At 38.8% G+C, this 26,208-nt stretch overlaps 1 protein-coding gene across 2 annotated transcripts; it reads right to left on the bottom strand.

The window, feature by feature from the left end:
• Positions 1-4,403: 4,403 nt before the first annotated feature.
• On the bottom strand, positions 4,404-19,165 carry LOC126831861 (uncharacterized). 2 transcript variants are annotated; one of them, XM_050562512.2, is made up of 4 exons: positions 18,166-19,165; positions 17,417-17,857; positions 8,348-9,269; positions 4,404-6,059 (listed from the first exon to the last, which is right to left on the bottom strand). In XM_050562512.2, the coding sequence occupies exons 2-4, from the start codon at positions 17,435-17,437 to the stop codon at positions 4,876-4,878; spliced, it is 2,127 nt and encodes a 708-aa protein (XP_050418469.1). In that variant the 5' UTR covers positions 17,438-17,857; positions 18,166-19,165; the 3' UTR covers positions 4,404-4,875. The 2 variants fall into 2 exon arrangements, with proteins under 2 accessions (XP_050418469.1, XP_055954256.1); XM_056098281.1 differs by having other exon boundaries at positions 8,360-9,269; positions 17,417-19,165.
• Between the last annotated feature and the right edge of the window lie 7,043 nt (positions 19,166-26,208).

Genomic DNA, 26,208 nt, shown 5'->3' on the forward strand with positions numbered 1-26,208 from the left:
AGTATTTCTTGATACTAATACACCATTCCCCGGTTGTACGTGACAAGGAGTAGGGTCGCCTGTCCAACCTCGTGGGTTTTCTCCGAGTCCTCCGGTTTCCTCCCACTGCTAAAGACCCCTACGCGCACGTGAATTATTGAAATAAAATTAAACCATATTATGTTAGTCCCGAAATGACCTAGTTTGTGTCGAGTGGACGTTAAACTCCATTTCTCTTTCTCTCATTAACGTTACAGGTTTATAATGGGAATGAATGACGGGTATACGCCTTACAGTTTACCAAATCTGATTAAAATACAGATCTATATTTCGTTTTGTTTTTTTATACTTTCGACGGCCTACACTATATGAAGATCTGACCAATTATAGTGGAAGGTCACGTCAGGTGTCATACGAGCGAATTTTGACCTTATGACGCCAGACATTGATAAATCAATCAGCGTTGATGTTAGTGGTTTACTAAAAGTTCCATGCACCTCCGGTAATAGACCATTTCATTAGCTAATCCCTCACATCATCCAGAACGCGGGTTATATAACAACTCTTCCAGCTCCTAGTGTTGTGAAGACAAGTAAAACGAAATTTTGAAATATAAAAAAACGAAACGAAATAGGACTTGGGGTTTAATCAGATTACAGCAGTGCACCAGGATTGTCCGGACAGCAAACCCTCAGTCTTGTATTACTGACTTGGGGAGACCCAGGATTTTTCAGGGTGGTTTCCCCATTGTCAGTTTTACTGGTTAACCTCTAGTCGTCCGGATAGTACGACAAACTGAGCCCATCTGTGCACGTTGGCGTGCACGTGAGAGAACCCTCGACAGTTGGCATTCGATATAAGAGCAGGCCGTAGCGGCACTGTCTTGGCCTAATTTCTTTCATAGCATACTTCATGGCTTATGTTTGTCTTCATTAGCCCAGTCCGTGCAGAAAAGTAGTACGCTAAACCCTCCTAGAGGTCGGGTGTTCGATCCCTGCATTGGCCGAGAAAGTTCATCCAGATTTTCCGGCGTGGTTTCCCCTTGTCAGTGATGCAGGACGGAGGTCCTGACAAGGAGAGCTGTCTAGTCGTTCGGATGGGACGAAAAACCGAGGTCCCGTGTACATATTGGCGTGCACGTAAAAGATCCCTTGGCAGTGTGGAATTCGATATAAGAGTAGGCCGTAGCGCCGCTGCCCTGGCAAAATTTCCCTCATAGCACACTGTATGGCGTATGCCCGTCTTCATTCGCCCAGTTTAGGAGCAGAACAGTAGGACGTTAAACCCCATTTCATTTCATTTCATTTCAGAATACTACAACACAATCGCCCCGGTATTATCTGAAAGAGCGGGGTTGCCATATAAGATCAGGTCAATTGTATCATTTTGTTTAAGGTGGTATAGATTATTATTGAGAATTGTTCTTGGGGCAGAGTATGCTAGACATATGAAAACATAATGGTTATTATTATCTTCGTCTGCAGAATTACACCTAGGGCACACTTTTGTTTCACTAATAAAATGGTTGAATAAGTGATTATTGAAGTTACTTGCCTTTTAACCAATTTTAACATATTTGAAATAGTGCAAAAATTCATTAAAGACAGCAAGAGATTTTAACACTTTAAGATTTAAAGCTACGTTTCCAGAAAAGTATTTATCGGGTGGTTATTTCCAATAAAAGTATGGCAATTTTGGTATATGGAAAGTAGAAATATCCAATCTTACTAGAAAAATACTGGATTCCCTGAAAAACACTCATGGAGTGCATACAGGTAAAAAAGGTAATGGTTTTCCTAATCGACAGGCCGACGATTAGGAGTGTCTGCATGCGTGACGTCGAAGGTTGCACGTGGAGATTGAGTGCTTGATGTATATTTTGATAAACGTTATGAAGAATTAGACGTACAACACTTTCTGAGATAAAAATCACAAAAAAAAAAAGACGCGGGCAGTGGATAATCCGAAAATTTAATTAGGCTTCGATATTTGCAATTAATAGTCAGTGATTAAAGACAACATCGTCTTGTGTATGCAATGAATTCTCCTCGGACTTCGCTTGCGCTGCTAGGTACCGAGAGAGGTAAGTCACGTGACATAAACATGACCTCTTTTGATCGATTTTTTATAGCCAGGGTATTCCACGACAATTGCAATGTTTTGAGAAGGATTTGAAGCAAACTTATGATAAATTAAGTAGTTTGAATATGTTTTTAGTCCAAATATATCATTAAATCACCCAGTTTCTACCCGGGAATGTATCTTTAAAACTTAAAATTACACTCCACGAAATGTATATACATGTATGTTTGTAACTCACTGCCTGTACATATGCCCACCAATGTATTGTAAACATAAGATTTAACTATTTTATATGGTTGGAGAGACTTTATATAGGCCTTTGCCTGTTGTTCAATCCAATTCAGTTTATTGAATAAAATATTGTTTAAACCAATCGACCCAGTAGAACATAGTAGGTCGCATCGGTAAACAATGCGGCCTGTAGACGACAAACAAACAAATACAAGAAATAGGCGTGGCTTTGCCCCTGTGGGTCGGGCATGCCTAAAAAAACAATAGGGATCATCCTTCGGGTATAAGGAATAAGTATGTAAAGTTTCAAGACCATCAGTTAAGAAGTGCGGCCTGTAGGCGACACAAAGACACACAGAGACACACACGTGAGTGCAACCGCTATGAGGAACTTCGCAAGACAATTGTTTATGGGCATTTGAGATCCAAAATTATCTATTTTCTTTTGAAAACATGTTTAACCCGCCATTTGCTCTGGCAAAAACAGTGTGCATCTTTGTGCAACATGCTTTTAAAATAAGGGACGTAGCACCCACTTCTACATAAACAAAAATAATAATAATAATAATAACAATAACCAATCTGGTTAAAACACAGATTCTATTTCGTTTCATTTTTATAGTTCAAAATTTACTTGTCTTTACTACACTAGGTTCTGGAAGAGTTGTTATTTAACTGGTGTTCTGAATGGTGTCAGGGATAAGCAAATGAAACGGTCTGTTACGGCGAGCTTTAGGCGTGTTTTTCACGGAACTGTGGGTAATCCACTAGTAACATCAATGCTGATTGGTTAATCAAATGTCTGACGTCATAGGGTCATAAGTCGGTCTTTTGACCCCTGACGTGACCTATGGCTATAACTTGTCAGATCTTCATGTAGTGTAGGCGATCGAAAGTATAAAAAACGAAACGAAATATAGATCTGTATTTTAATCAGATTTTAACAATAACCAACAATTCGAAGACCTCTTTACTTTTAGTTCGAGCTACTATGCGATATTCTGAACTTAAGTTTGTATTTTGTACATACTCCCTCATTGTATGTAAATGTACATCTCATCTCTAATCTTTTATAATTTTCATCCACATTTAATATGTTTCCATTCATTTTTACGCATTTTTTATTTACTTTTTCTTTATTTTTCATGCATAATATGTATTATTTACATGCTGCCCGAAATGGGTGTTTTATGTAATAAAATCTATCTATCTATCTATCCCAATACTCTCATTCACCAGGCAACCACAAAACTCGCTTAAAGGACAATATTGATGCCAGTCATTATCACATATGTGATAGAACTGGTTAAACACGTTCCAAATATTATTTTACCACATAGATCATTGCTACGATAGATCGTAATCAATCGGAAGTGACGAACGCAAAAGGAAAAAACCGAGTTATCCCTCTATATAACTGACTGAAGTGACGAGTGATAACTGATACATGGGCGAATTTCTGCCCACTAATAATTCATAAGGTCTGTCATTGAGTCAACTGTCGGGGTTTCGATTCCCCGGCTGTACGTGATATGGAGTAGGGTTGCCTGTCCAACCGCGTGGGTTTTCTCCGGATCCTCCGGTTTCCTCCCGCAAGCGAATGATTGAAATAAAATTGAACCATGTGTTAGTCCCGAAATTACCTAATTTGTGTCGAGTGGGAGTTAAACCCCATTTCTCTCCCTCTCTCTAACTATAAATGGATACGCTTAAGTGTTGACATCAAAACATATAGTCTGGAGGCTCAGTGCGGAGGGGGGGGGGGTGTCCATCAAATGGGCACAAAACCAGACCCAACTTTTCTAGAGTAAAATTTTGCGTAGAATACGATGCCGAGATATTCGGGGTCAAATAGATTCATTTGCACTTAAAATGAATGCGCAGTCATTCTTGTATCATGAAAATAAGCTGAAAATGATCGAAAGTAATCACACTTAATAATAGGAATATTTAAAGTTTATCTTTAGGTGGTCTTAGCACCGAACTTTTACTTTAGAACGTCGAAAATGATCTTGCATAACAGAACCAAAACGCATCGGAACCTGTTTCAAAAATACGTAAAAACTGTTAAATCAAAATCTCTTAGAATTAGTTTTACAACGAATGCTATACATAATGATACTAGTTGTCTGAAAAAAAAACAATTGAATAGTTTCATGGCTGGACTCCAGCCGGCAGGTCGCGTCACAAAGCCTGCCGAAATTCTCCCCGCTAACATTTACCAATACGACATATATCCTGTGGACTTGATAGATTGATAATATAATAGTAATAGGCCTACGATTTAGCAGTGGAGGCAGCCATTTTGAGATCATGCGATATCAACGTTGTCGACGATTGGCTTATAAAAATGGATCGCCCGACAATATATGCTGGACATGGGCACACGAGCGAATTTGATCACCGGCGAAAAATATTCGCCCGAAAATATCCATCATGCTAGATACGAGCGATTAATCGGGCGAATGGTTTGCCGAGCAGAATCGTCGTTGCCGTAAAGGGAAGGGGCACACGGGCGTATTTTTTGAGCGATTTTAAAAATCGCCGCGATCGGGCGAAAAAATACGCTCGCCTGTCCCCCACTTAATCTGAATGGATATGATCCTCAACTGTCATGAACGGAACTTTTTCAGGTAAAACATCAGAATATTCTACCAGAAGTTGTTTGGCTAGTTCTATAGCATGAAACCCGTTATCAGCAACTCGCGTATTTCTGAGACTTTTAGTCCATGTATTATGATAATTACTGACTTTATTCCACTTGTTATTGAGGATCACGTGGGGAATATCCAATAAAATACTTAAGATGTGACCATGAAGACGATCGGTAATAACCACCCGACCCCTCTGTAAGAATAGAAGTCCATGATTGGCTATAAGATAAGCGTTTTCCATGTTGATGTTACTCCGCGCTGTTGACCAGCTTAGCCAGTCTTCAATGCGAATCTGTAGATCAGCTGGTAGGGATGGTATTTGGTCATCAATCTGTTCCTGGTCTGTCCTACGAATCCATAAAATGTCATAGAATGGTTTTATAAATCGTCGAACTGGACCAATCTCAAAAGCCATATCTGGTGCCATGATAAGTTTCGGTTGTCCAGCAAAATGTTTTCGAGCAAGTCGTGCAGTGTTTCTGTCTCTAAGAATCATGGTTAAATTGGTTTCTCTTCGATACAAATTTTCACAATGTTTGAGTTGATTTTCTCCACCAGACATAAAGATACTCTGGGGAAACAGAACGAACTGAAATCCCCGAAACGCATTAAGTATTTTCTCTCTTAATTTGTCATTAGCAATCCACCCAACGAGATTTCCCCCGCCATGCAAAAGAATAGCGAGGTTTTGAGGACTATAATCCTTAATAATCGACAATGCATCTTTGAGCTTGTTGTTTTTGCACCGATAAAAATCACAGTAATAAACTAATGTTTTGTTCAATCTTTGTAATAATATCATTTCACCAATGGTAATAGCCGGGTCGCCCTTATTTTCATGCAACGCAATATCGAAAAGCATTACATTTTTATAAGGTTTCAACAATTCCGTAAACAGGTCATAATGTATTCTTTGTGCCTCCTGTATTATTTCATCGCTTGTTTTCAATAAGGGCGAACGTTTATCGTAGGCCTTCATTTCTAAATGGGTTGGATTGTGGAGCGTGTAATTGAATACGAACACTGATCGATTTAGATTTAAAATGGACGTAATCGTTATGGAGCCAAACAGCAGCAAGGGTATCATGCAGTATGCGATCGTTTTGACCAAGCCTGTAAAAATATAAAAAAATATATAATAAATTTGTATATTATTTTATATTAGGACGACCGAGACTATCAAAAATAGCAAAACATTAACATCATAGTATACGAAATTTCCAATTAATCAGGCTGAATTTTTTTTTTTAAAAATTAAAATTGAATAATATTTTTTAAAATAACCCTTGATGAGAGACAGGCCCTAGGCTATTCAAGTACTTGGTTTACGATCTACTGGCTCTCCATCGTCCTACCCATCTTTACCTCGTGGGGTAAATTATGGCGCCATTTTTATTTTGCCCCCCCCCCTCAAGCACTAATTGGCCTATAAACCCTGCAATAATTGTATCTACCACAAATTTAAAAATCCCACCAGTTTTATCTTATGTCGTGAAATTCAAAATGGCGTCCAAGATGGCCACCATTTCATATAAATAACCCATTCTCCACACACGCCTCTCTGTGCAGCATTCGTCTTTGCCGTCGACTCGCGCACTACACTGGTTGACCCAGAGGTCATTGGTCACGTGATTAACTACAGGATGAAAATGGCATTTGTCAGGAAAGTTCCTGTACTAGGCCTTACGATTGCGTTAGAAAGGTAAACAGACCCACGTGTATATATCCTAAAATTAGCACGATGACATGCGCAGTTCGTATTTACGACCCTTTAACCCCATAGTCTCTCTCGAAAAGCTTCCGTGTATTATTTGTATGTTATTGTGTCTTGTTACGCAATTGTTTAATATAAAGCAATACAATTCCGGGCAATAATGAAGCCCGTCCACATACAAGACCGGTCTGTTTCACAGAGGATTACGAAAGTCTTCTAATATCTCGGTAAAGATGACTGCCTTCAATACATGACGTCACATCACACAACGTCAATCATTGGCTCAATGGCGCGTGCATTGTTTACATAGGACGTTACTGAATTGGGCAGAATGCCCGAATAATTTTTACCTACAAGTACTTCAAACGTCTTTATTTATTTTTCTAATACATAAAAATAAATGTTTTAGAATTTAATTTGTCGGAGGAAAAAAGTTAATATTTTCGCATCGATGTCATCCTTATCAGTGATTGTAGAGGCCTAGCGAATATTCACTGCTGATCAGTGTGATACAAGACCATAGAAATGACAATGACTATTATGGTGGCCATCTTAGATTTGTCTTTAATATGACGAATGTTTTTAATGGATAGATTTACCGCTATAACCTATGAAGCTATTTTGAATTTCACCCTTCCCCAAACATGATGCAAGAGTGAAATGCACACAGGATTCCCCTTAGCTGCAATTTTTAGCCGAGATAATTCTTATCTACGGCTGCAACTGATGCACCATTCGACTCTTTACGCAAGTAAAATAGGTGCAGTTGCAATTTGTTCAACACATATCACCATAGTTTGCATGGAAATAAGTGATTATGTTACAAAAAGTGAAAAGTGGAACACAGAAATCTTAATTTTATCATACCGAACAGTTTTTCTGTATTTTCGAGTGATATAAACATCACGTGAGTCTGGTACACCCGCCATTTTAACTGAACAAAAATTTCGCATAGCAGTTGGGTTAAATCAAATAATATAATTATTCGGTAAGGTTTCACCTTTATTTCAATGAGAATTGGTTTATTATATGTTAAGCTATGTACAGTACAGTTTTGGGGTCAGTGTAATTGGAAATTAAGGGAGTTATAGGCCAGTAACTTTTTTGTAGTCAAATGACTACAAAACTTGCGCAAAGGAAGGCCTTAGGACGGTCCACTACTGTGGCTGGAGTAAGATGTAAGACTTCAGTAGTGGAGCCATTTCTAGATTCCCCTCAGCTGATCGACTGACGTCATAACGCAAAATTGATGGGATTTGTATATTCTAGGATGCTTATTGTGGCAGTTTATATAGTTTGGTGGATTCCACAGTGACGTCATGAATTTTCCATCTAGAGGGGGCGGTGGTTGTAATGGATTGAAAAATTTATGGAATTTTGTAAATATATGGTATCGATTTCCTATGGGTAGACACCACATACTTGCTGGGTTTAGAGGTCTGTATCATAAGGTCTGTCATTGAGTCAACTGGCGTGGTTTTGATTCCCCGGTTGTATGCGACAAGGAGGAGGTTCGCCTGTCCAACCTCGTTGGTTGTCTCCGGGTCCCCCTTCCACTGCTAAAGGCCCCTACACGCAAGCGAATTGTTGAAATAAAATTGAACCATGCGTTAGTCCCGAAAAGACTCTCTCTCTCTGTTTATATTGTTCTTCCTCCTATTTAAATATTTCACTTGTATGTACTTACTTAAACCCTTACCGTTTCTTTTACTCGATACCTGTTCCATTCTGTGATCACGCTTGGTAGATTTGTCAAGAACATGGACGACCAGTCCCACAGAACAAACAAGTAAACCCAGCCAGTTTCGACCAGAAGCTCGTCGTCCTCCTCCAACATACAACAGAATCACAACAAACAATCGTTTACAGATATTTAAAACAGAATGATTAAACACTGTCATAGTCTTTAATATAACATGTGTACTGATATATGAATACCCGACATGGAATATTCCTGATCCAACTACCAGAAGCACTAGTTGTACTTCAGATTTAGAAAGAACTCCAGTTCTTTCGGTTATGTCTAATGCAATTAAGACACTGGCCACGTACAGAAAACCCCCTTTCCAGTTCCTCAAACGACTCTCAGAATTCGTTTTGTGCTCTGTTAAAATGGCTATGTTTCTTGCTGCTAAAATTGTATTTGACATGAAAGCTAGCAAGATTCCCGGAGATATTACAATGTCACCCAATGAACTCCCGGTAAACAACAAGGCTCCGTAGATAATAAGTGGTAGGCTAATTAGTGACGACAGCGGTATCAATGTTTCCTGGAATAGACTTTGAGCAACAGCGGATGTGATTGGTTCTAATAATTTAATAGTAAATGTTGAAGCAGCATTCATATAAGCCATACTATAATTGGTGCAAAATGTTGCCAGAATGTGGGCAACAATCTTTACAATGGAACTCTTCACGTCAGTTTTAGGTATTATATCCACAAAAACGAAACATGTAAAACATTGTACGGTGGTTATTATGGATGCATATATTAATTCGTCACCCTCCCAAAGTGTTGCCAGATATCTTTTTGCTGTCCAGTGACACAGGAATGAAGTAAGTGTCCATAATGCGAAGGCAGATGATGATTTGACTGTAAATAACATCATCTGAAATAGAAAGCACACAATGAGTTGGGCGATACTATACTATTCAAAAAAAGTAGGGGATATTTGATTTTGGGGGCATAATACTAAAATATGCAAATGACTACGAAAAAAGTCACTATAGAACCTAACAGAAGAAACATTTCCAGTTACATGTGACGCCCAAACGCACCAATAGCTACCGCATGGAATGCAGGTGATGCTTGGGATCATCTTGGGGGTCCAACCCAAGATTTGCACGACTCTGACTTTGAATGTTACAGTCATTGTGGCATTGAATTCCAGGGTGGAATTTTTAGAAGTATTTATTTATCTTCTATTGTCATATTGAATGAAATTATATATTTTTATTTAGCCGCTATGTGTATGAAAGATGTCAAACTTATCAAAGCCGAATCACAAAATAGTCCTCTAATTATTCAATATGGCGGCGCCCATAAAAGGTAATTTCACAGAGGCGGTTTTGTTTGCGAAGACAATTTTAGGAGTATCTAACCTTGTTTTGAAAGATAAACAGATTGAAACTCTAAAGACAGTTTACAATGGCAAAGAATTTATTGCAATATTACCCACTAGTACATATTATATATCGCCTTTACCGGATTGGCAGAAGTTTACATTATGCTAAAGACACGTGTTTACATAAAACACGTGCGTGCTCGGGTTATTTTTACTCTGTTGTGTACACAAAGCGTTAGTCCGGCCGATAAGTCCCTCCCCAAAATGATCACGTGGGCGTTTTAAATGGCGGCTAATTGGGACAGTGATCATAATGATGTATGACGTAGATGGATCGCTGCGTGCAGTTTGGCATACAAGTTGTGGGCAACTGTCTGTCACGTATGAAAATGATGGACACTCTAGGTGAGTAATGGGTCACACTAGGCCACGAATAAATATTAGTGAGACAGTCTAGGTTGGTCATGGATCACTCCAGATCGCGCATAAGACTTTTGAGGTTCCGTAGGTGGGTCAGACCAGACCACTTATAAAATTGTGGGAGACTCTCAGTTTCTTTATGAACTAGTTATAAAACATCCCAATGCAGTATGTAAGTATTCTTCGGTAGTTTTTGATCTTTAGTTTTTGGTGTTCAGCATTCAACAGATCGTCGATATGCCACGTTTGAAAGTAAAAAAGAAAAAGAGAGGAAAGTCAGAGCAGCCTAAAAAGTTCATCAAATAAGTTCCAGTCTGCTACTGGTAAACGGCCATACCATACGTGCAGAGAAAAATTGTACAGGGGACAAGGACTGCATTCACTGTAATACGTTGATTTCATTCCAGACCCACCGATGATGGTCTGTGTATTCCAGACCCACCGATGATGGTCTGTGTATTCCAGACCCACCGATGATGGTCTGTGTGTTTCGGACCCACCCATGATGGTCTGTGTATTCCAGACCCACCGATGATGGTCTGTGTATTCCATAATTATAGCCGACTTCTTGTTAGCCTGCGTGTACTCTTGTACTGTAACTGTTAGGCCTACGTAACTCCCGAAGCAGACAAATAAAAAAAAAAAAAATAGGAAACAGTGATCAAATGGGGTGATGTTAGCTGCGATGTTTATCAATTTCCATAATTTTTCTGTAAACGCAAGTGACAAAAGAGCGTATAATACCGACATCCAAACTCTCATTTTAACCACAACTAAACATAATATCAAGGCCGTATATATCGAACTTTCAATCAAATTGACTGACATGCGGCCTCGCTCAACAGCGGCCTCGTTTCGTACAGTCTATCATTTAGCCTCGATCTAAAATTTCCGGGAGTATGACGTCAAAGTAACGGTTAATCTCCGCTTACGACGCCATTTAAAAATTTAATCAATCAATGAAATCCTGTTTAAATCAAAGCCGAATCCAAGCCATCCGTGGGTCTACAGAGTTGATTTTAATTAATTCCTATGACATCTGAAGCCTAAAAAAATACTTGCAATAATCAGATTTAGCTCTTGCATAATGTATGTTTAATTAAGCTATATTAGAAGTCGCTTTGTTCACGGGTTGGAATTAGTAGCAGGAAAACGCGTTTGCGTCCGTCAAATATTCCAAAATTTGTCTTGGGGGTTCCATACATGGTAAGCTCCTCTCCGACTCTCGAAGAGGACCTGCGTCGCTGTCTGTAAACTCGAAATTTCTTCGGGCATTTCGGGTTCTGCCCCCCCCTCCCCTTAACTGACATCGTGCCCGTACGTCTATGTATATGTGTATCACTTATGGTACACAATTTATTAAATAATACCAACGAGATGTTAGCTTAAACATGCATTATGCAAGAGCTAAATCTGCTATTGCAGGTCTTTCTTTAGGCCTGAAATGTTTTCTAAAGTATTATTTAGACATTAATTAACTGACCCAGGCCTTAATCAACTCTCGATGGCATCAGATTTCTCCGATATTAAATATATTAGAATGGTTCAGCGATACTTTGATTTAATCAAATATGGAGGACCGAGACTTAGCTTCGATCAACCAGTACGGTGGTTGAAATTATTGCACACGTCTGTCAAACCTTCAAAGGCTAATATCTTCGCTTGCAATAGAGTCTTTGTAAATTATCTATAATCCCATTAACATGTTTAATTTACAATCTGATTAAAATACAGATCTTCTTTTCATTTCGGTTTGGTTTTTTTATAATTTCGATGGCCTACAATTCATGAAGATCTGACCGGTTATATATACAGCGATAGGTCGCGTCAGAGGTCATACGAGAGGCTTTTGACCCTATGACATCAGAAATTTGATTAACAAATCAGCATTACCCACATTTCCGTGCAAAACACGCCTAAAGCTCGCCGTAACAGACCGTTTCATTGGCCATCCAGAACGAGCGCGTCGAATTACCCAATAACACCCAATAACTGCCCAATAACACCCCAGTAACACCCAATAACTCCAAAATAACAACCAATAACTACAAAATGTTGACTTTGGAATCACAAAATAACAATTTAGTTGAATTTAAGAAGCATTGCTGCTTTGTGTCCAAATCGGAGTTTCACGCTCACTCGCCTGAAGGGAGATAACTCTTATATGTGATTTTTGTTGACAAGAAATTAATAACACCCAATAACTGCTCAATAACACCCAATAACTGCCCAATAACACCAAATTGTTGACTTTGGAAATACAAAATAACAATTTAATTGAATTTAAAAGCCTCGCAACGTTGAGCCCAAATCAGAGTTTTACGCTCACTCGCCTGAAGGGAGATAACTCGTGTATGTGATTTTGTTTACAAGAAATTAATGTATGCTTTCGTTGCAATTCGTTTTAATTATACATGGGCGTCAAATAAAAACAACACTTCCAGATTCTAGTGTAGTAAAGACAAGTAAAACGAAATTTTGAACTATAAAAACGAAACGAAATAGGATCTGTGTTTTAATCAGGTTGGTTTAATTTAGTTCCAAGTAAACTTTGAACTGATGATAAGGTTTCCTTTATATAAGACAGAAGAAATACGGTTTAAAGTAGCTAAGTCTCTAATTCAATATCATCCAAAGTCTGCTGACGACTGGGTATAAATACATAAATAACGGAAAGACTTAGTATAGGTGTTGACATGGAAATATGATAGAGAGAGAGAAATGGGGTTTAACGTCCACTCGCCACAAACTATGTCATTTCGGGACTAACATATGGTTCAATTTTTTTTCCAGTCATGAAATAGGTGGGTAGAGATAACAATATGTGTCGGGGGACCTAGAACAAACTGCAACAGAAATCATTTCTTTGGGAACCGTTCAGGTATGGCCTCTAGTACTCCCATAACAAAAGCGGCCGTTATCGGTCTTGGGGAAATTTGAATAATTAACATAATTGGAAGATGGCCGCCAGTGGACCAGAAAATCGACGAAATCTCTGAAACCGTGTACTTTAGTGCAAATAAATGTATTACCGACCTATAGGAAATCGATACTCGCGAGTTAAAAAATGCTGCCATTTTATCCCTACGACCTTACCGTAACCAAAGCCATATATAGGGAAAGTTAAGACAACTCATTTCCAGGCGCCATTTTGGGTCCCAACTATGACGCCACAAAAACCATGACGTACCATGGCGTCTTACAGCTTTATATACTTCTTGCAGTATTATTATGTTGGGTGGGATAGCGTTTTACCTTAAACAAATTGCAAAAGAAACCAATGCAGTTTAGTTCAATGATAAATATGTCAGACAAAATGACGTAATCAACATAATTGAATATGGCGGTCTTCAGGAATTTTCGAAGAGCCATATCTCGTAATAAGTGTGTTTTAGTAGTGGGAGGATAAATAATTTATTTTTAAATTCCTCAAACACAGAGGGATTATGCGAGCGAAATGTGCCGAAAAATTCAATTTGACAACCATCAATTTAAAAAATGTATTTTTGATATGGCGCCGGGCATTTCTTTCAAAATGCCTGCCAAATTTGGTAATATAATGGAATTTAAAAACCCCCCATAAATATGGTAATCAAAAGGCAGCGATAGTCTCGTAAGATATGACTTTTGCTGTCTTTCATATGGTTATCGGTCTCCGACAGCTGATATTAATTTAATCGTCATTTTTACCTGTTGGATATTACTTGTAACACGTCATTTACACGGTTCTCGATGTCGCCGGGTTCAATACTGATCTCAAAATGAATCCATGATGGCAGAAATTCAAAATGTCCGGCAAAATTTAGTCCAAAGTCGCAGAATTTGGTAATATATCTTATATATGTGTTTTGGAGTTGTTGGGATCAAATTCCGAGTATTCTTGATGGTAGAAATTCAAAATGGCCGGCAAAATGAAATCTAAATAGATGGAATTTGAATTAACTGTCATTTTTTTCCGTTGGATATGGCTTGGTATATGTCTTATATATAGGGTTTGGTGATTGTTGGGTTCAATCTCTATCTAAAAAAACTAATTAAGAATGGTCCAGATGGTGTAAATTTAAAACGACAACCAAAACTGAAACCAAAATAAGGATTTTTAGGGTTACTGAATTCAATGTTGGGTTCAAAACTTACTTCAAATAGGATTGCCACACACCAAATTTGTGAGTAAGTTAGAAACACCAGGACAAATTACAGAAAACCTTTTATTATGGTCATTTTTATAAAAGCAAGGAGAGTACCCCACCGGACCTCCAATAGAGTGTGAATCCCTCGCGAGGCTAAAGTCAGGGACCCTTGGTCCCCTAGTGTCCCGTGCTTGTGATAAAATGTACTACTGTGGCAATTACAAGTGTCTGTCGTGAAATGAATAACTATCGACCTTGATGTTACAAGGGACGGACCGGGAGTCGAGTTTCTCTAAACCCCCCGAGTTGGTGTAGAACATTCTAGGTATATTATACTGTTCGCAATAGGAGGTATTTCTTGCTATGTCTTGTTTGGAGTATAGGACGGGATTTATTGTTTTGATTATAATCACAATGTTACACAATAAATTATACCCATCCCCTACTGAGAATTGTAATTAAAGAATGTTATGATATCGTAGTTTATATTATGTGCAATCGTATGACACCTTAATTTAATTACTATGATTATTTCTACAAAGATCCAATTATAGTCTTTAATTACGCATTGTTAACCAGCCATTGGAGTTTTAATGCCAATAAATCATATAGTTTATACAGCTCGACGTAAGCCTTAAAAAATATATAGACACAGTTGGTTTAACTTGAATGTAGATATTAATCATCTATATTGCATGTATATGCCTGTACAGCGCTTAGAAATAACTATTGCTATAATGTAGCGCTTTAGAAATAAAATTATAATATACTCTTCAAAAAAGTAGGGGATATTCAGAAACAATACAAAACTGCGGAAATGCACTGCTGTTTTTATTAGAGGTAACCAGTGTATGATAATAACAGGCCAATTGCCTACACATGAACATAAACATTTCATATGGGCGGCTTATCTGACGGCCCCATTTATCTGACGGCCCCATTGAAACAGGTTCCATGGCGTTTTGGTTCTGTTATGCAAGATCATTTTCGACGTTCCAAAGTAAAAGTTCGGTGCTAAGACCACCTAAAGATAAATTTTTAATGTTCCTATTATTAATTAGAACAGGTTTCGCTTTAGTTTTTATATTTTACGCTGACATTTATTACTTTAAATTTTCCTAATGCTAAGACGGACAATGTGACCTTTTGACCTCTGGGGTCACAAAGAATAAAGGTGAATTTGGCAAGTTTACATTTTTATTGAAAGTGTGATTACTTTCGATCATTTTCGGGTTTTTTTTCATGATACAAAAATGACTGCGCATTCACTTTCAGTGCCAATGAACTCATTTGAGCTTTGACCCCGCATATCTCGAAAACGCCCCAACGGCGGACTGATTACCACTCGGCATCGTATTCTACGTAAAATTTTACTCTAGAAAAGTTGGGTCTGGTTTTGCGCCCATTTGATGGACTATACTATTCAAAAAAAAAGTAGGGGATATTTGATTTTGGGGGCATAATACTAAAATATGCAAATGACTACGAAAAAAGTCACTATAGAACCTAACAGAAGAAACATTTCCAGTTACATGTGACGCCCAAACGCACCAATAGCTACCGCATGGAATGCAGGTGATGCTTGGGATCATCATGGGGGTCCAACCCAAGATTTGCACGACTCTGACTTTGAATGTTACAGTCATTGTGGCATTGAATTCCAGGGTGGAAACATCAGTTTAATTGTTTTAGTGACCAGAAAACAAATTTTGATATGCGTCGGCTTACCCAAAATGAAAGGTTACGTGCCCTTGGCATGCTACAGATCGGCACAACACAGGCGGTTGTGGTGCGGACGATGAATGTTTCTCAGTCTGTCATAAGCAGGCTATGGTCCAGATACCGTGATACACAATCTGTACAGGACAGACCACGCTCAGGTCGACCAAGGGCGACAACTCAAGCCCAGGATCGATTTATCCGTACCTTGGCCTTGAGAAATCGTGTCATCACAGCAAATCAGATCAGCGCTCGTCTTCAAACAGACACTGGTGTGAGAGTGAGTGGCCAGACGATTCGGAATCGACTGCATAGGGGTCACCTTCGCGCCCGACGTCCTCGCGTGATCCCTTGTTTGAGAGATCATCACATTCAGGCAAGACGTCGTTGGTGTAGGGATCGTCAACACTGGGATAATCGACGCTGGAGCAATGTGATGTTTTCAGATGAGTCAAGGTTCACTGTTGATTTTTTGGACAGACGTAGGAGGGTGTGGCGTCGTCCAAACGAGCGCTTCCAAGACGTTAACGTCATCAGACATGATCGATTTGGGGGTGGTTCTGTTATGGTGTGGGGAGGCATCCCTGTTGCTGGAAGAACGGCTTTACATGTTGTTGCAGGGCGTGTTACAGGCCAGTACTACCGGGACAACATCTTGGCAGTCCATGTTGTGCCGTTCGCACGACGTCATGGCCGCCGTTTCATCTTCCAGGATGACAACGCAAGATATCACAGGGCCAGGATCGTTACAGGTTACCTCTAACAACAGAACATCACCACATTACCTTGGCCAGCACTGAGTCCCGACCTCTCCCCCATCGAGCATGTCTGGGACATGCTTGGACAGAGGTTACGTCAACGTCAACAACGTCCTGCCAATGTCCAAGAACTTGCTGCTGCGTTGCAACAGGAATGGGACAATCTGGACCAAAATGACCTTAGACGTCTCATTAGGAGTATGCCACGTCGGATCAATGCTTGTTTGGCAAACAGAGGAGGATTTACCCGTTACTGACTTGGTTGTGATGCTGTGGTAACTTTGCTGTTTGACCCCGGGTATCATTTTACCCTTATAATGGTCAGTCTGTGCCTTACTTAGTCTAACGATCATTTGGAATAAATCGATGAATGTGAACTTCATTTCATTTTGTCATTTGTTTCTTCGTCAGTTTCATTAGGTGACTTTAATAACACTTAAAAATCAAATATCCCCTACTTTTTTTGAATAGTATATAATATTTAACTCATGTTGGGTATATGTGAACGGTACGTAAATTTTCATACAATGGACATTCTAGTAAAAAATGTGCTTGAGAAATTTATTATCTTTAGGTGTATATATAAAACACATTATTTTAGATTTAATTGGGTTTACTTCCAATTTCCACTCAGTACAAAATAGATCAAGGTAAAGCAACTCACCAAATCCGCAAGTGTAACCATCTTTGTTAGTGCTCGGGTGTTTCAGTAACGTGTTTTGTATCGACCAGCGAGTGTGTCGTAACTAGGATGTTAATTGATTTGTATTGCAATACCGCTTTCAAGTCATGCTCGTGCTATATAAATGTTTTCAATGTATTCAACTGCATTGTCTGCGATATCACCTCGGTGGAAGCGGACGTAAAATACAACTAACTCATCATCATCATTCAACTGCTGTTAGTATAATTTATGAATACTTCGATAGTGTAGGTTACAGCTTTGTCAGGGCTGGTCTACAGGGGCTTTCTTTCATTCTGCAGGGGTAAACTGGCTTGCCTATATTTAGCTTATGCAATTCAGTCTTTCTCCTTTCACCCAAGTAAAAAACTTTCTTTCTTTCTACATTTTATTGAGGAAATTCTACAAATCTGAACTGATTGCCTGAAAAGACAATAACAACAATAATAAATATGTATACAAATAACCAAGTCGACAAAGAAATACATGTACAAATAAAATGAATTATGCAATAATACTATTAAATTTGCTTGTGTGACAATCGAGGCTACAAAATGAAAATTTGGACAGGGAACGCCTTTAGACATGCTATGTAAGATAATCGAGGCTACGACTGTTGAGACTGACCGCGGACTATGTGAATCTTTTCAAGACAATAATCAAAATTCTATGCAATGACAACAAACTTACGATACGCGCTTCATTAATTATATATCTGTACTTTTACATACCATAATTATAGGTCCATGTATCCCTTCTTTCTCCCCAAATTTGACTCAACAAAAAGCATCAGAAAATCATAAGTTTTACAGTGCACCACGTTTTCTTTCGTTTCCGGGAAAAAATGACCACGTGACCATACTTTACGAGGCGTACTGCTCAAAATTCCACGTCGAGTAGCTTTACTTTCTGGTATATTTATTTTAAATCCAAAACTGTCTGTTTGGGGGTACCATGTAACTCCCAATGATCTTCCAACAGGCAAATCTTCCTTTTCTATGTCAATTCCTTTAATTTCCTTTGAACGTTCTTCCACCGGAACAGATTCTATTACATTTCTGTTATTACTACTCCACTTTGTTATATTAAAACCGCCTTTTTTACAGAGTGCTTTCAATTCAGTAATTCGTTTAATTGCTATTTCTTCACTCTTTTCAGATCTCAAACAATCGTCAACATAAAAGTTACGGAGTATGGTTTCGACAGTTTCAGGTTCATATTTTTCTGCATTCGAGGTTGCGGTTAATCGAAGAGCGGCATTTGAGCAGCTTGGTGAGGATGTTGCTCCAAAAATGTGGACTTTCATGCGATAAGTTGCAGACTCTAATGAATAATTGCTATTAGGCCACCACAAAAACCGAAGGGTCTGCATCATTTGATGGTACCCTAACTTGGTAGAACATAGCCTCTATATCTCCTAAAATCGCTATCTTATCTTGTCGGAATCTTAAAAGAACACCAATCAGGTTATTGGTTAGGTTAGGTCCAGGAAGAAGCAATCCGTTTAGTGTGACACCTTCATAAATGGCTGCACAATCAAACACGCTTCTAAGCTTATCAGGTTTTTTCGGGTGATATACACCGTGATGTGGTACATACCATCTTCTATTATCTGTCCTTTCTAACTCATCTTCTGGTACTTTCTCAGCGTAATCTTTTTTAAACAAGTCTTCCATAAATAATATATAATCTTCTGCGAATCTGGGATTCTTTAACATCTTTCTCTTTAAACCTTGTAATCTGTTGAAAGCTTGTCGATAGTTGTTTGGAAACTGTACATTATTTTCCTTAAATGGCAAACTTACTTCGTATCTACCATCCTTGAATACAATTGACTGCTCAACCTTCCTTAAAAATTGCTTGTCTTCTTCAGAGTTTTCTTTCCTATCGTCAATCAACCTTTCTGGAAAGTCAAAATTGTACGATTCTCTTACAAGTATTTCAAGTTTATCCATATCTTCTATAGCTTTTGTTTCTATTCTATTTAATATCTGATTTTGATGTAGACTTTCTTTTCTCTTAACAATGTTCCAAGGAATCCACCCTAATAGAGTTTTCGTAGCATGGGGACTTCCTCTAGGACCAACTCTGAATTCCATGGGACTGTAGGCTTCTGGTACATTCGTTCCTATAAGTAGACCGATTTTCACATCCATCTCATGAAGATCGATGTCCTTTAGATGGGGCCATACATCTATATCGTCCTGGGACGGAATGTGACTCCTGTCAACAGGCATCTTTTCCTTTGTGTAAACTGTAGGCAAGGAAATGAAATCTTCACTGTTCATGGCTGAAATTTCTACACCCTTTACAGCAGTAGACAACATTTCATATGGTTCACCAACAGTGTCCAAAGTAATCTTCTTTGGTTTTCCTGTTCCACCAATCTGGTTAACCAAGCAGGGCTCTATAAAAGTTGAGTGTGCCTGCGCACACACTTGAAAATGTGACACCACCCGACCGAGCATAAAATTGTCCCGCCCCACTCTAGCTGTTTCTCTGGATATGAGGACCTTTCGGTATTTGTTGTTTTGTTGGGTTTATTTTTTCAAATATTTTACAGTGCACCACGTTTTCTTTCGTTTCCGGGAAAAAATGACCACGTGACCATACTCTACGAGGCGTACTGCTCACTTAAAGGGACACTGTCATGTAAATATTATTTAATACAAGTTTATGTATTTTGACCCTTACAGATATTGACAGGCCCGGTGGAGTGGGGACGCTAGGTGGGGGGGGGGGGGGGTCTACACTTTTGTCCGGGTTATTGCACGCAAGTATTTATGTGTAGGATAAAGCATGAGACCGAGGTTATGCTGGGGAAAGAAAGACTGAAGAAAATAACCCGAGAAAAAGAAAAACCGAGGCCGGCAGGCCGAGGGTTTTCTGTCGAGGGTTCTTTCTGAAACTTTTCTTCCCCAGCATAACCGAAGTCGAGGACTTTATCTTGCTGATAAACCGTCTATGTTTACATGTACACAAAATGAGAATATGCCAGAATTCCCATAAGAAAAAAAACCTACCCTGGAAGAATAACCTGTTACAGGTTTAAAGAAAAACTTTCAGAAGAATAACCCCAAATTCCCCTCGACTTTCAGACCTCAAGTTATTCAGGGCATAGAATATACCCCAAAGATCAAAGAGATTTACCGTTACAGGTTTATAAGCCGTTAGATACAACGAAGTTTGATTTTAACATAGAAGTGACACGTCTAGAACGTAGACTTTCAGAAGAAAACCCTATTATGCTTTTTACTGATCCCTAGGTTGAGAGATCCCCAGTTGCGAGCAACGCCGTACAAGCAGGCCCGTAACTAGCGGGGCGCAGGGGGAGGGGGGTCAAAGCCACCCTTGCAAAAATGTTCGCCCCCGCCTGTGAAAAAAATGTCGACCATAAAAACAATAGATATACATTGTCCGTCAATTTTACAGCACCCCTTGAGATCACTTCCCGCCCCCCTCGTTGCTCTGTGTAAATGTTAGGGGCAGAACCTGAAATGCCCCCCCAAATTAATTTCGGGTTATAGATGGTGGTGCCGGTCGGCTGCGAGAGGCGAAGGAGCAGAGCTTACCGTGTCCCCCCCCCCCCCCCAAGATAATTTGGAAAATATGAGGTCGCAGACACGTTTTCCTGACGCGAATCGTGATAGTGGGATATTGGATTAAGGCGGTTGTATTAACATCTTCTATTTCTATGTGGGGATCACGTGGCTAAGTGGGTAAGACGCTGGCTCGCTAGCCTGGAGGTCGGGTGAGGTCGGGTGTTCGATCCCTGCATTTGCCGAGAAAGTTCATCCAGATTTTCCGGCGTGGTTTCCCCTTGTCAATGATGCAGGACGGAGGGCCTGACAAGGACAACTGTCTAGTCATTCGGATGGGACGAAATACCGAGGTCCCGTGTACAAATTCGCGTGCACGTAAACGATCCCCTGGCAGTTGGAATTCGATATAAGAGTAGGCCGTAGCGCCGCTGCCCGGGCAAAATTTCCCTCATAGCACACTGTATGGCGTATGCCCGTCTTCATTAGCCCAGTTTTGGAGCAAAACAGTAGGACGTTAAACCCCATTTCATTTCATTTCTCTATTTCACTGGTTTGCGCAAATAAAATTAAATGCCCCTATGATTAAGAATAAAATAGATATTTGGGTAACACCCTTGTTGAATAAGCATGCCAATAATAATATATAATATAAAGAAGACGATGAATGAAAGTGTATACGTATGTATAAGGGCTATTTTCACAAAAACGTACAAATAATGGTAAAGACAAATTTTGAAAAGTAATTATGAATTTTTATGGAAATTTTCACTGTATTCTTTAGGTTTATTTCAAGAGGTGGTATATGCAATAGCCATACAGCACTCTTAGAAATAACAAAAATATAACAAAATCAAATTTGTAAGACTGTCTTTTCAGTTATTAACATGTAAAAGACCATGTAAACAGTAAAGACATTTAACGGAAATGACAAAAATTCAAAGTTATTAATTTGACTCCAGTTGTCTAAATAAATGATTGAAAATCATTGGAAAGAATTTAAAAAGCGATATAATTTTAACAAAATATCTTTTCTTTTGTCTATCTTAATGCAAAAAGTCTTTTCCGTTACCATTATTTATAACAGTTGCGAAAATTGACGGTTACGAAAATTTTATATCATTTGGGTAAACCGTTTTTTACCGTTATTTGAAGTTTTTGTGAAAATAGCCCATAACATCAACGATAAATATTAAATTCATTATACATTTGGAGCATGACGTGATTTTTAAATTTTTTAATCAGAAGCCTTTTATGAAGGGTGTTTCACGTTTCACCGTTGACTTTTTATCAAAATAAATCTAGAAATATCAGATAATTCTCAATCTGATTATAATACAGATTTATATTTCGTTTCGTTTTTTTATACTTTCGATGGCCTACACTACATGAAGATCTGACAAGTTATAGTGATAGGTCATGTCAGGGGTCAAAAGACCGACTTGATTAACCAACCAGCATTGATGTTACTAGTGGATTACCCACAGTTCCGTGCAAAACACGCCTAAAGCTCGCCGTAACAGACCGTTTCATTGGCTTATCCCTGACACCATTCAGAACACGGGTTAAATAACAACTCTTCCAGATCCAAGTGTAGTAAAGACAAGTAACACGAAATTTTGAACTATAAAAACGAAACGAAATAGGATTTGTAATTAAAAAACCCGACGGGATAGAGTTTTTCTCACACTCTTTCCCTGTGTCCTTTATCTATCAAATAATTCACTGCTATCAGTTATGATCAGTTGAAACAAGCGGTTAATATGCAAAATACGCCCACATTTTCCAAGAATTGTATGGGGAAGAGGTAAAATCAATAGGGCTGATTCACTCGTTCAAGATCATTTGATCCTTAACATATTTGGTAAGTTTCATCACAATGGGACAACAACCGCCCATCTGGGCGGCCTAAAAATTCATACATATTTCACGTCTTGCGTAAAAAGCAGGGACTATAGCTTTAAATGTGAGGTCTGATGCGTACCAAAGTCGAAATCATCCAAGAACTTTTGATCCTTAACACATAGTTTAAGTTTCATCTCATGCATCGGACAATAATTGTAGCCTCAGGAAGGTCCACAAACTTCAATCACATTTTGCGTAAAAGACCGGGGGCCAATGCGCACCAAAATTGAAATCATCCAAGAGCTAGTGATACTCGTTTTAAGTTCATCTAAATCGGATAAAACTTCTGACCTTTAGATGGTCCACAACCTTGGTATTACATGCTTTTATACTATTTGCGTAAAGGAGAGTGGCCATTTGACTGAAAGTTTCGGTCCGATTATGATGTAATAGGGATTCATTTAAACAGTTTTGAAAATAAGATTTTAAAAAATGGGGCCCTCTAGAGGGTCCACAAGCTAAAAATGTGATATTTCGTATATTAGTGGTCATAATCCAGAAAGCTACGGACCAATACATGCCAATATCGAAAGGAACCCAGGCCTTTAGGATATATCAAAATTGGATGAAAATTCAAACCTCTGACCCACAACTTGGGTATTACATGCTTAAAATTTTAAGGGTAGCGGCCATTTTGTCGGGCAGTTTCGGTCCGATTTTCACGAAATTTGACTTGAGCCATAATTATGGTGCCTCTGTGATATATTTGAACGGTTTTGACAATCAAATACGAACAATGAGATCTAGAGGGTCCACAAGCTAAAAATGTCGAGATCTTTTGGTTATACTACATTGTCAGTTTAATCCAAATCGTATAAAAATTGCGACCTCTAGTGTCCACAACCATGGAATTATTATGCATATATTTGCGAAGTTCAGCATTGCAGGAAATCACCATCGAATGTGCATGCATGGTTAGGGATTTAGAAAAGAAATAAAATTTCACTTCATTACTGAGTAATTTCATTTGCCAGAAAGCGTCTCTAGATCCCCCGGAGCTTCCGGGGCCTAGGCGGTCCCTGGACCCTCGTCTAAAGTCCTAGGATGGTACCCCCCCAAAACAAGAATTGCTTCCGCCGGCCCTGTTTCTTGTAACATATAGCAGATCATGACTCATGCTGGCATTACACAATGGTTTCTCTGGGTTATATCCCTGATTGTTTTCAAATTTGAGTGAAGTCTGTATCACTACAGGTCCGGGACTATAAAGCGTAGTGGACGCTTACGGCTAGCCCCCGGATCCATTCACTTAATTTGAATTGTTCGTTTGTGATTTCTGCGTATTGTGTCTTGTCCATATATTTGTTTTTGTGTAAATTATGTGTGGTGCAGTCCCCCTGCACTTACTATTAAAGCTAGAGGATAACGTAGATATCTACAAAAATGATACAAGAAATTGCACGCGAATCAAGACCTGGGCCTAGAACATTCTTAAAGTGAGCACAAAGTCATGCTTCACTTTTTCTTACGTAAGAAACTTATAAAAATACCGCCCCTAGAAAATTCTCAAGACCATTCTTACGATAGCACAAGTCAAGTATAAGTCTAAGCACATTGTGACTGGTAAAGTTTACCATAAACTGAGACTACGATGCTTTTTAACGTCATAAAAACAACTTTGGTGTGCGAATTACGTCTTAAATTTGTCGTCTGCTTCATTGACGGCATATATAATGTTCATTCCGATGCATTTAACATGTCCCCTATTCCATATAAAATATGCCACAAGATAAAAAACGCAGACTGTAATACAATATCATTTGGGATCTAAATTTCAATATTGTGTTCTGATTTCATATTTTATTTGTAACTCATTTTGGACATATATTAAGTGACAGATTAATTGTAAGTTTTAATCTATATCAGGTGTGGGGAGTTGACATAGTATTATGTAAGATTTAAAAGCGTTGTACAAACAATGTATAGCCGGCTTGTCTTAGACAAGTATATTATGATATAAGATTTAGGTAACAAGCATTAACACATATTGTCTAGAGATAAGATGTGTGAATCTTAATAATAAGTTTTCATTGTTCTGATTACTAATGGTATTAACTATGGCGTGCCCTAGCCGATATAAAAAAAAAGCCTAGTTTAGAAGCAGGCAGGAAGAAGGACAGAAGAGACGCAGAGAGAGACCTAGAGAGAACTATTTTGAACCTGGGGCAAGGCGGTCTTCCCTTGGACCCCGGGAAAAGGAGGTCTTGGCAGACCTGAGGGAAAAGGCTACATAGATCTAACCACAATGACATTGTACATGTAAATATGTTATCCAGTATTAAAATATCTTTTTAATTAATAAGAGTTATGTATTCTATCACAAGACACATACAAACTAACAGAATAATTGTGAGAGCGCCAGATCTTAAAGTAGCCTGTGTGTTTGTAGCCTATTGTTTACTAATTGGCAAATAAATAAAATGGTTTCAGGGTAGGCCTAGAAGCGAAATTTTCTATAGCATTCTTAATTTGAAATTTCTTATGGAGAATGATTTTCTCTGTCTCTTTGGTATCAAAAGGTGTCAGAAATGCCGTTGAATAACTCTACGGTCAGCCATCTTTTTGAAGCAGAAACAGACTTAAGGTTGGTAAGCAAGCCGTATACCTTGTTTGGGACTTGTGCTTAGATTAACTATGTTTAAGAACAAAGTTGTGCTTAAGTTTTTTCTTTGAACGCATAATAACGTTCTTGGAACGCATAATAACGTTCTTGTGCTTACATTGAAGTCTACTTAAAATCTAAGCACAAGAACGTTCTTAAGAATTTTCTGGGAACACAAAATAAGGTAAGTTTACTTAAATGCAAAGTCTACTTAAATCTAAGCACAAGAACGTGCTTAAGAATTTTCTAGGAATCGGGCCCTGGGCTGTGCACAATAGAATTAAAGATACACTCTATGTAGATAAATTTGCTGTTCATTCACCCCTGTGTCATACCCAGGGACAAATCGAACTCTGCACAGTATTAGAAGTATGGTTAATAAAATGAAATGAAATGGGGTTTAACGTCCTACTGTCCTGCTCCTAAACTGGGCTAATGAAGACGGGCATATGCCATACAGTGTGCTATGAGGGAAATTTTGCGTGGGCAGCTGCGCTATGGCCTACTCTTATATCGAATTCAAACTGCCATGGTATCTTTTACATGCATTCCAATGTATACACGGGACCTCGGTTTTTCGTCCCATCCAAACGACTAGACAGCTGTCCTTGTCAGGCCCTCTGTCCTGCATCACTGACAAGGGGAAACCACGCTGGAAAATCTGGATGAACTTTCTCGGCCAATGCAGGGATCGAACACCCGACCTCTAGGCTAGCGAGCCAGCGTCT

The sequence above is a fragment of the Patella vulgata genome, chromosome 1 (assembly GCF_932274485.2).
Source record: "Patella vulgata chromosome 1, xgPatVulg1.2, whole genome shotgun sequence".
In the NCBI taxonomy this organism is placed as follows: domain Eukaryota; kingdom Metazoa; phylum Mollusca; class Gastropoda; family Patellidae; genus Patella; species Patella vulgata.

What these genes read in the sequence shown, in the direction of transcription:
- LOC126831861 (XM_050562512.2), bottom strand. Translation starts at nt 17,437, where the DNA reads ATGGTTACACTTGCGGATTTG. An exon ending in TGGTTACACTTGCGGATTTG is followed by an intron (nt 9,270 to 17,416) that starts GTGAGTTGCTTT and finishes TTTCTATTTCAG; the next exon opens with ATGATGTTATTTACAGTCAA. An exon ending in AAGAAACGGTAAGGGTTTAA is followed by an intron (nt 6,060 to 8,347) that starts GTAAGTACATAC and finishes ATATTTTTACAG; the next exon opens with GCTTGGTCAAAACGATCGCA.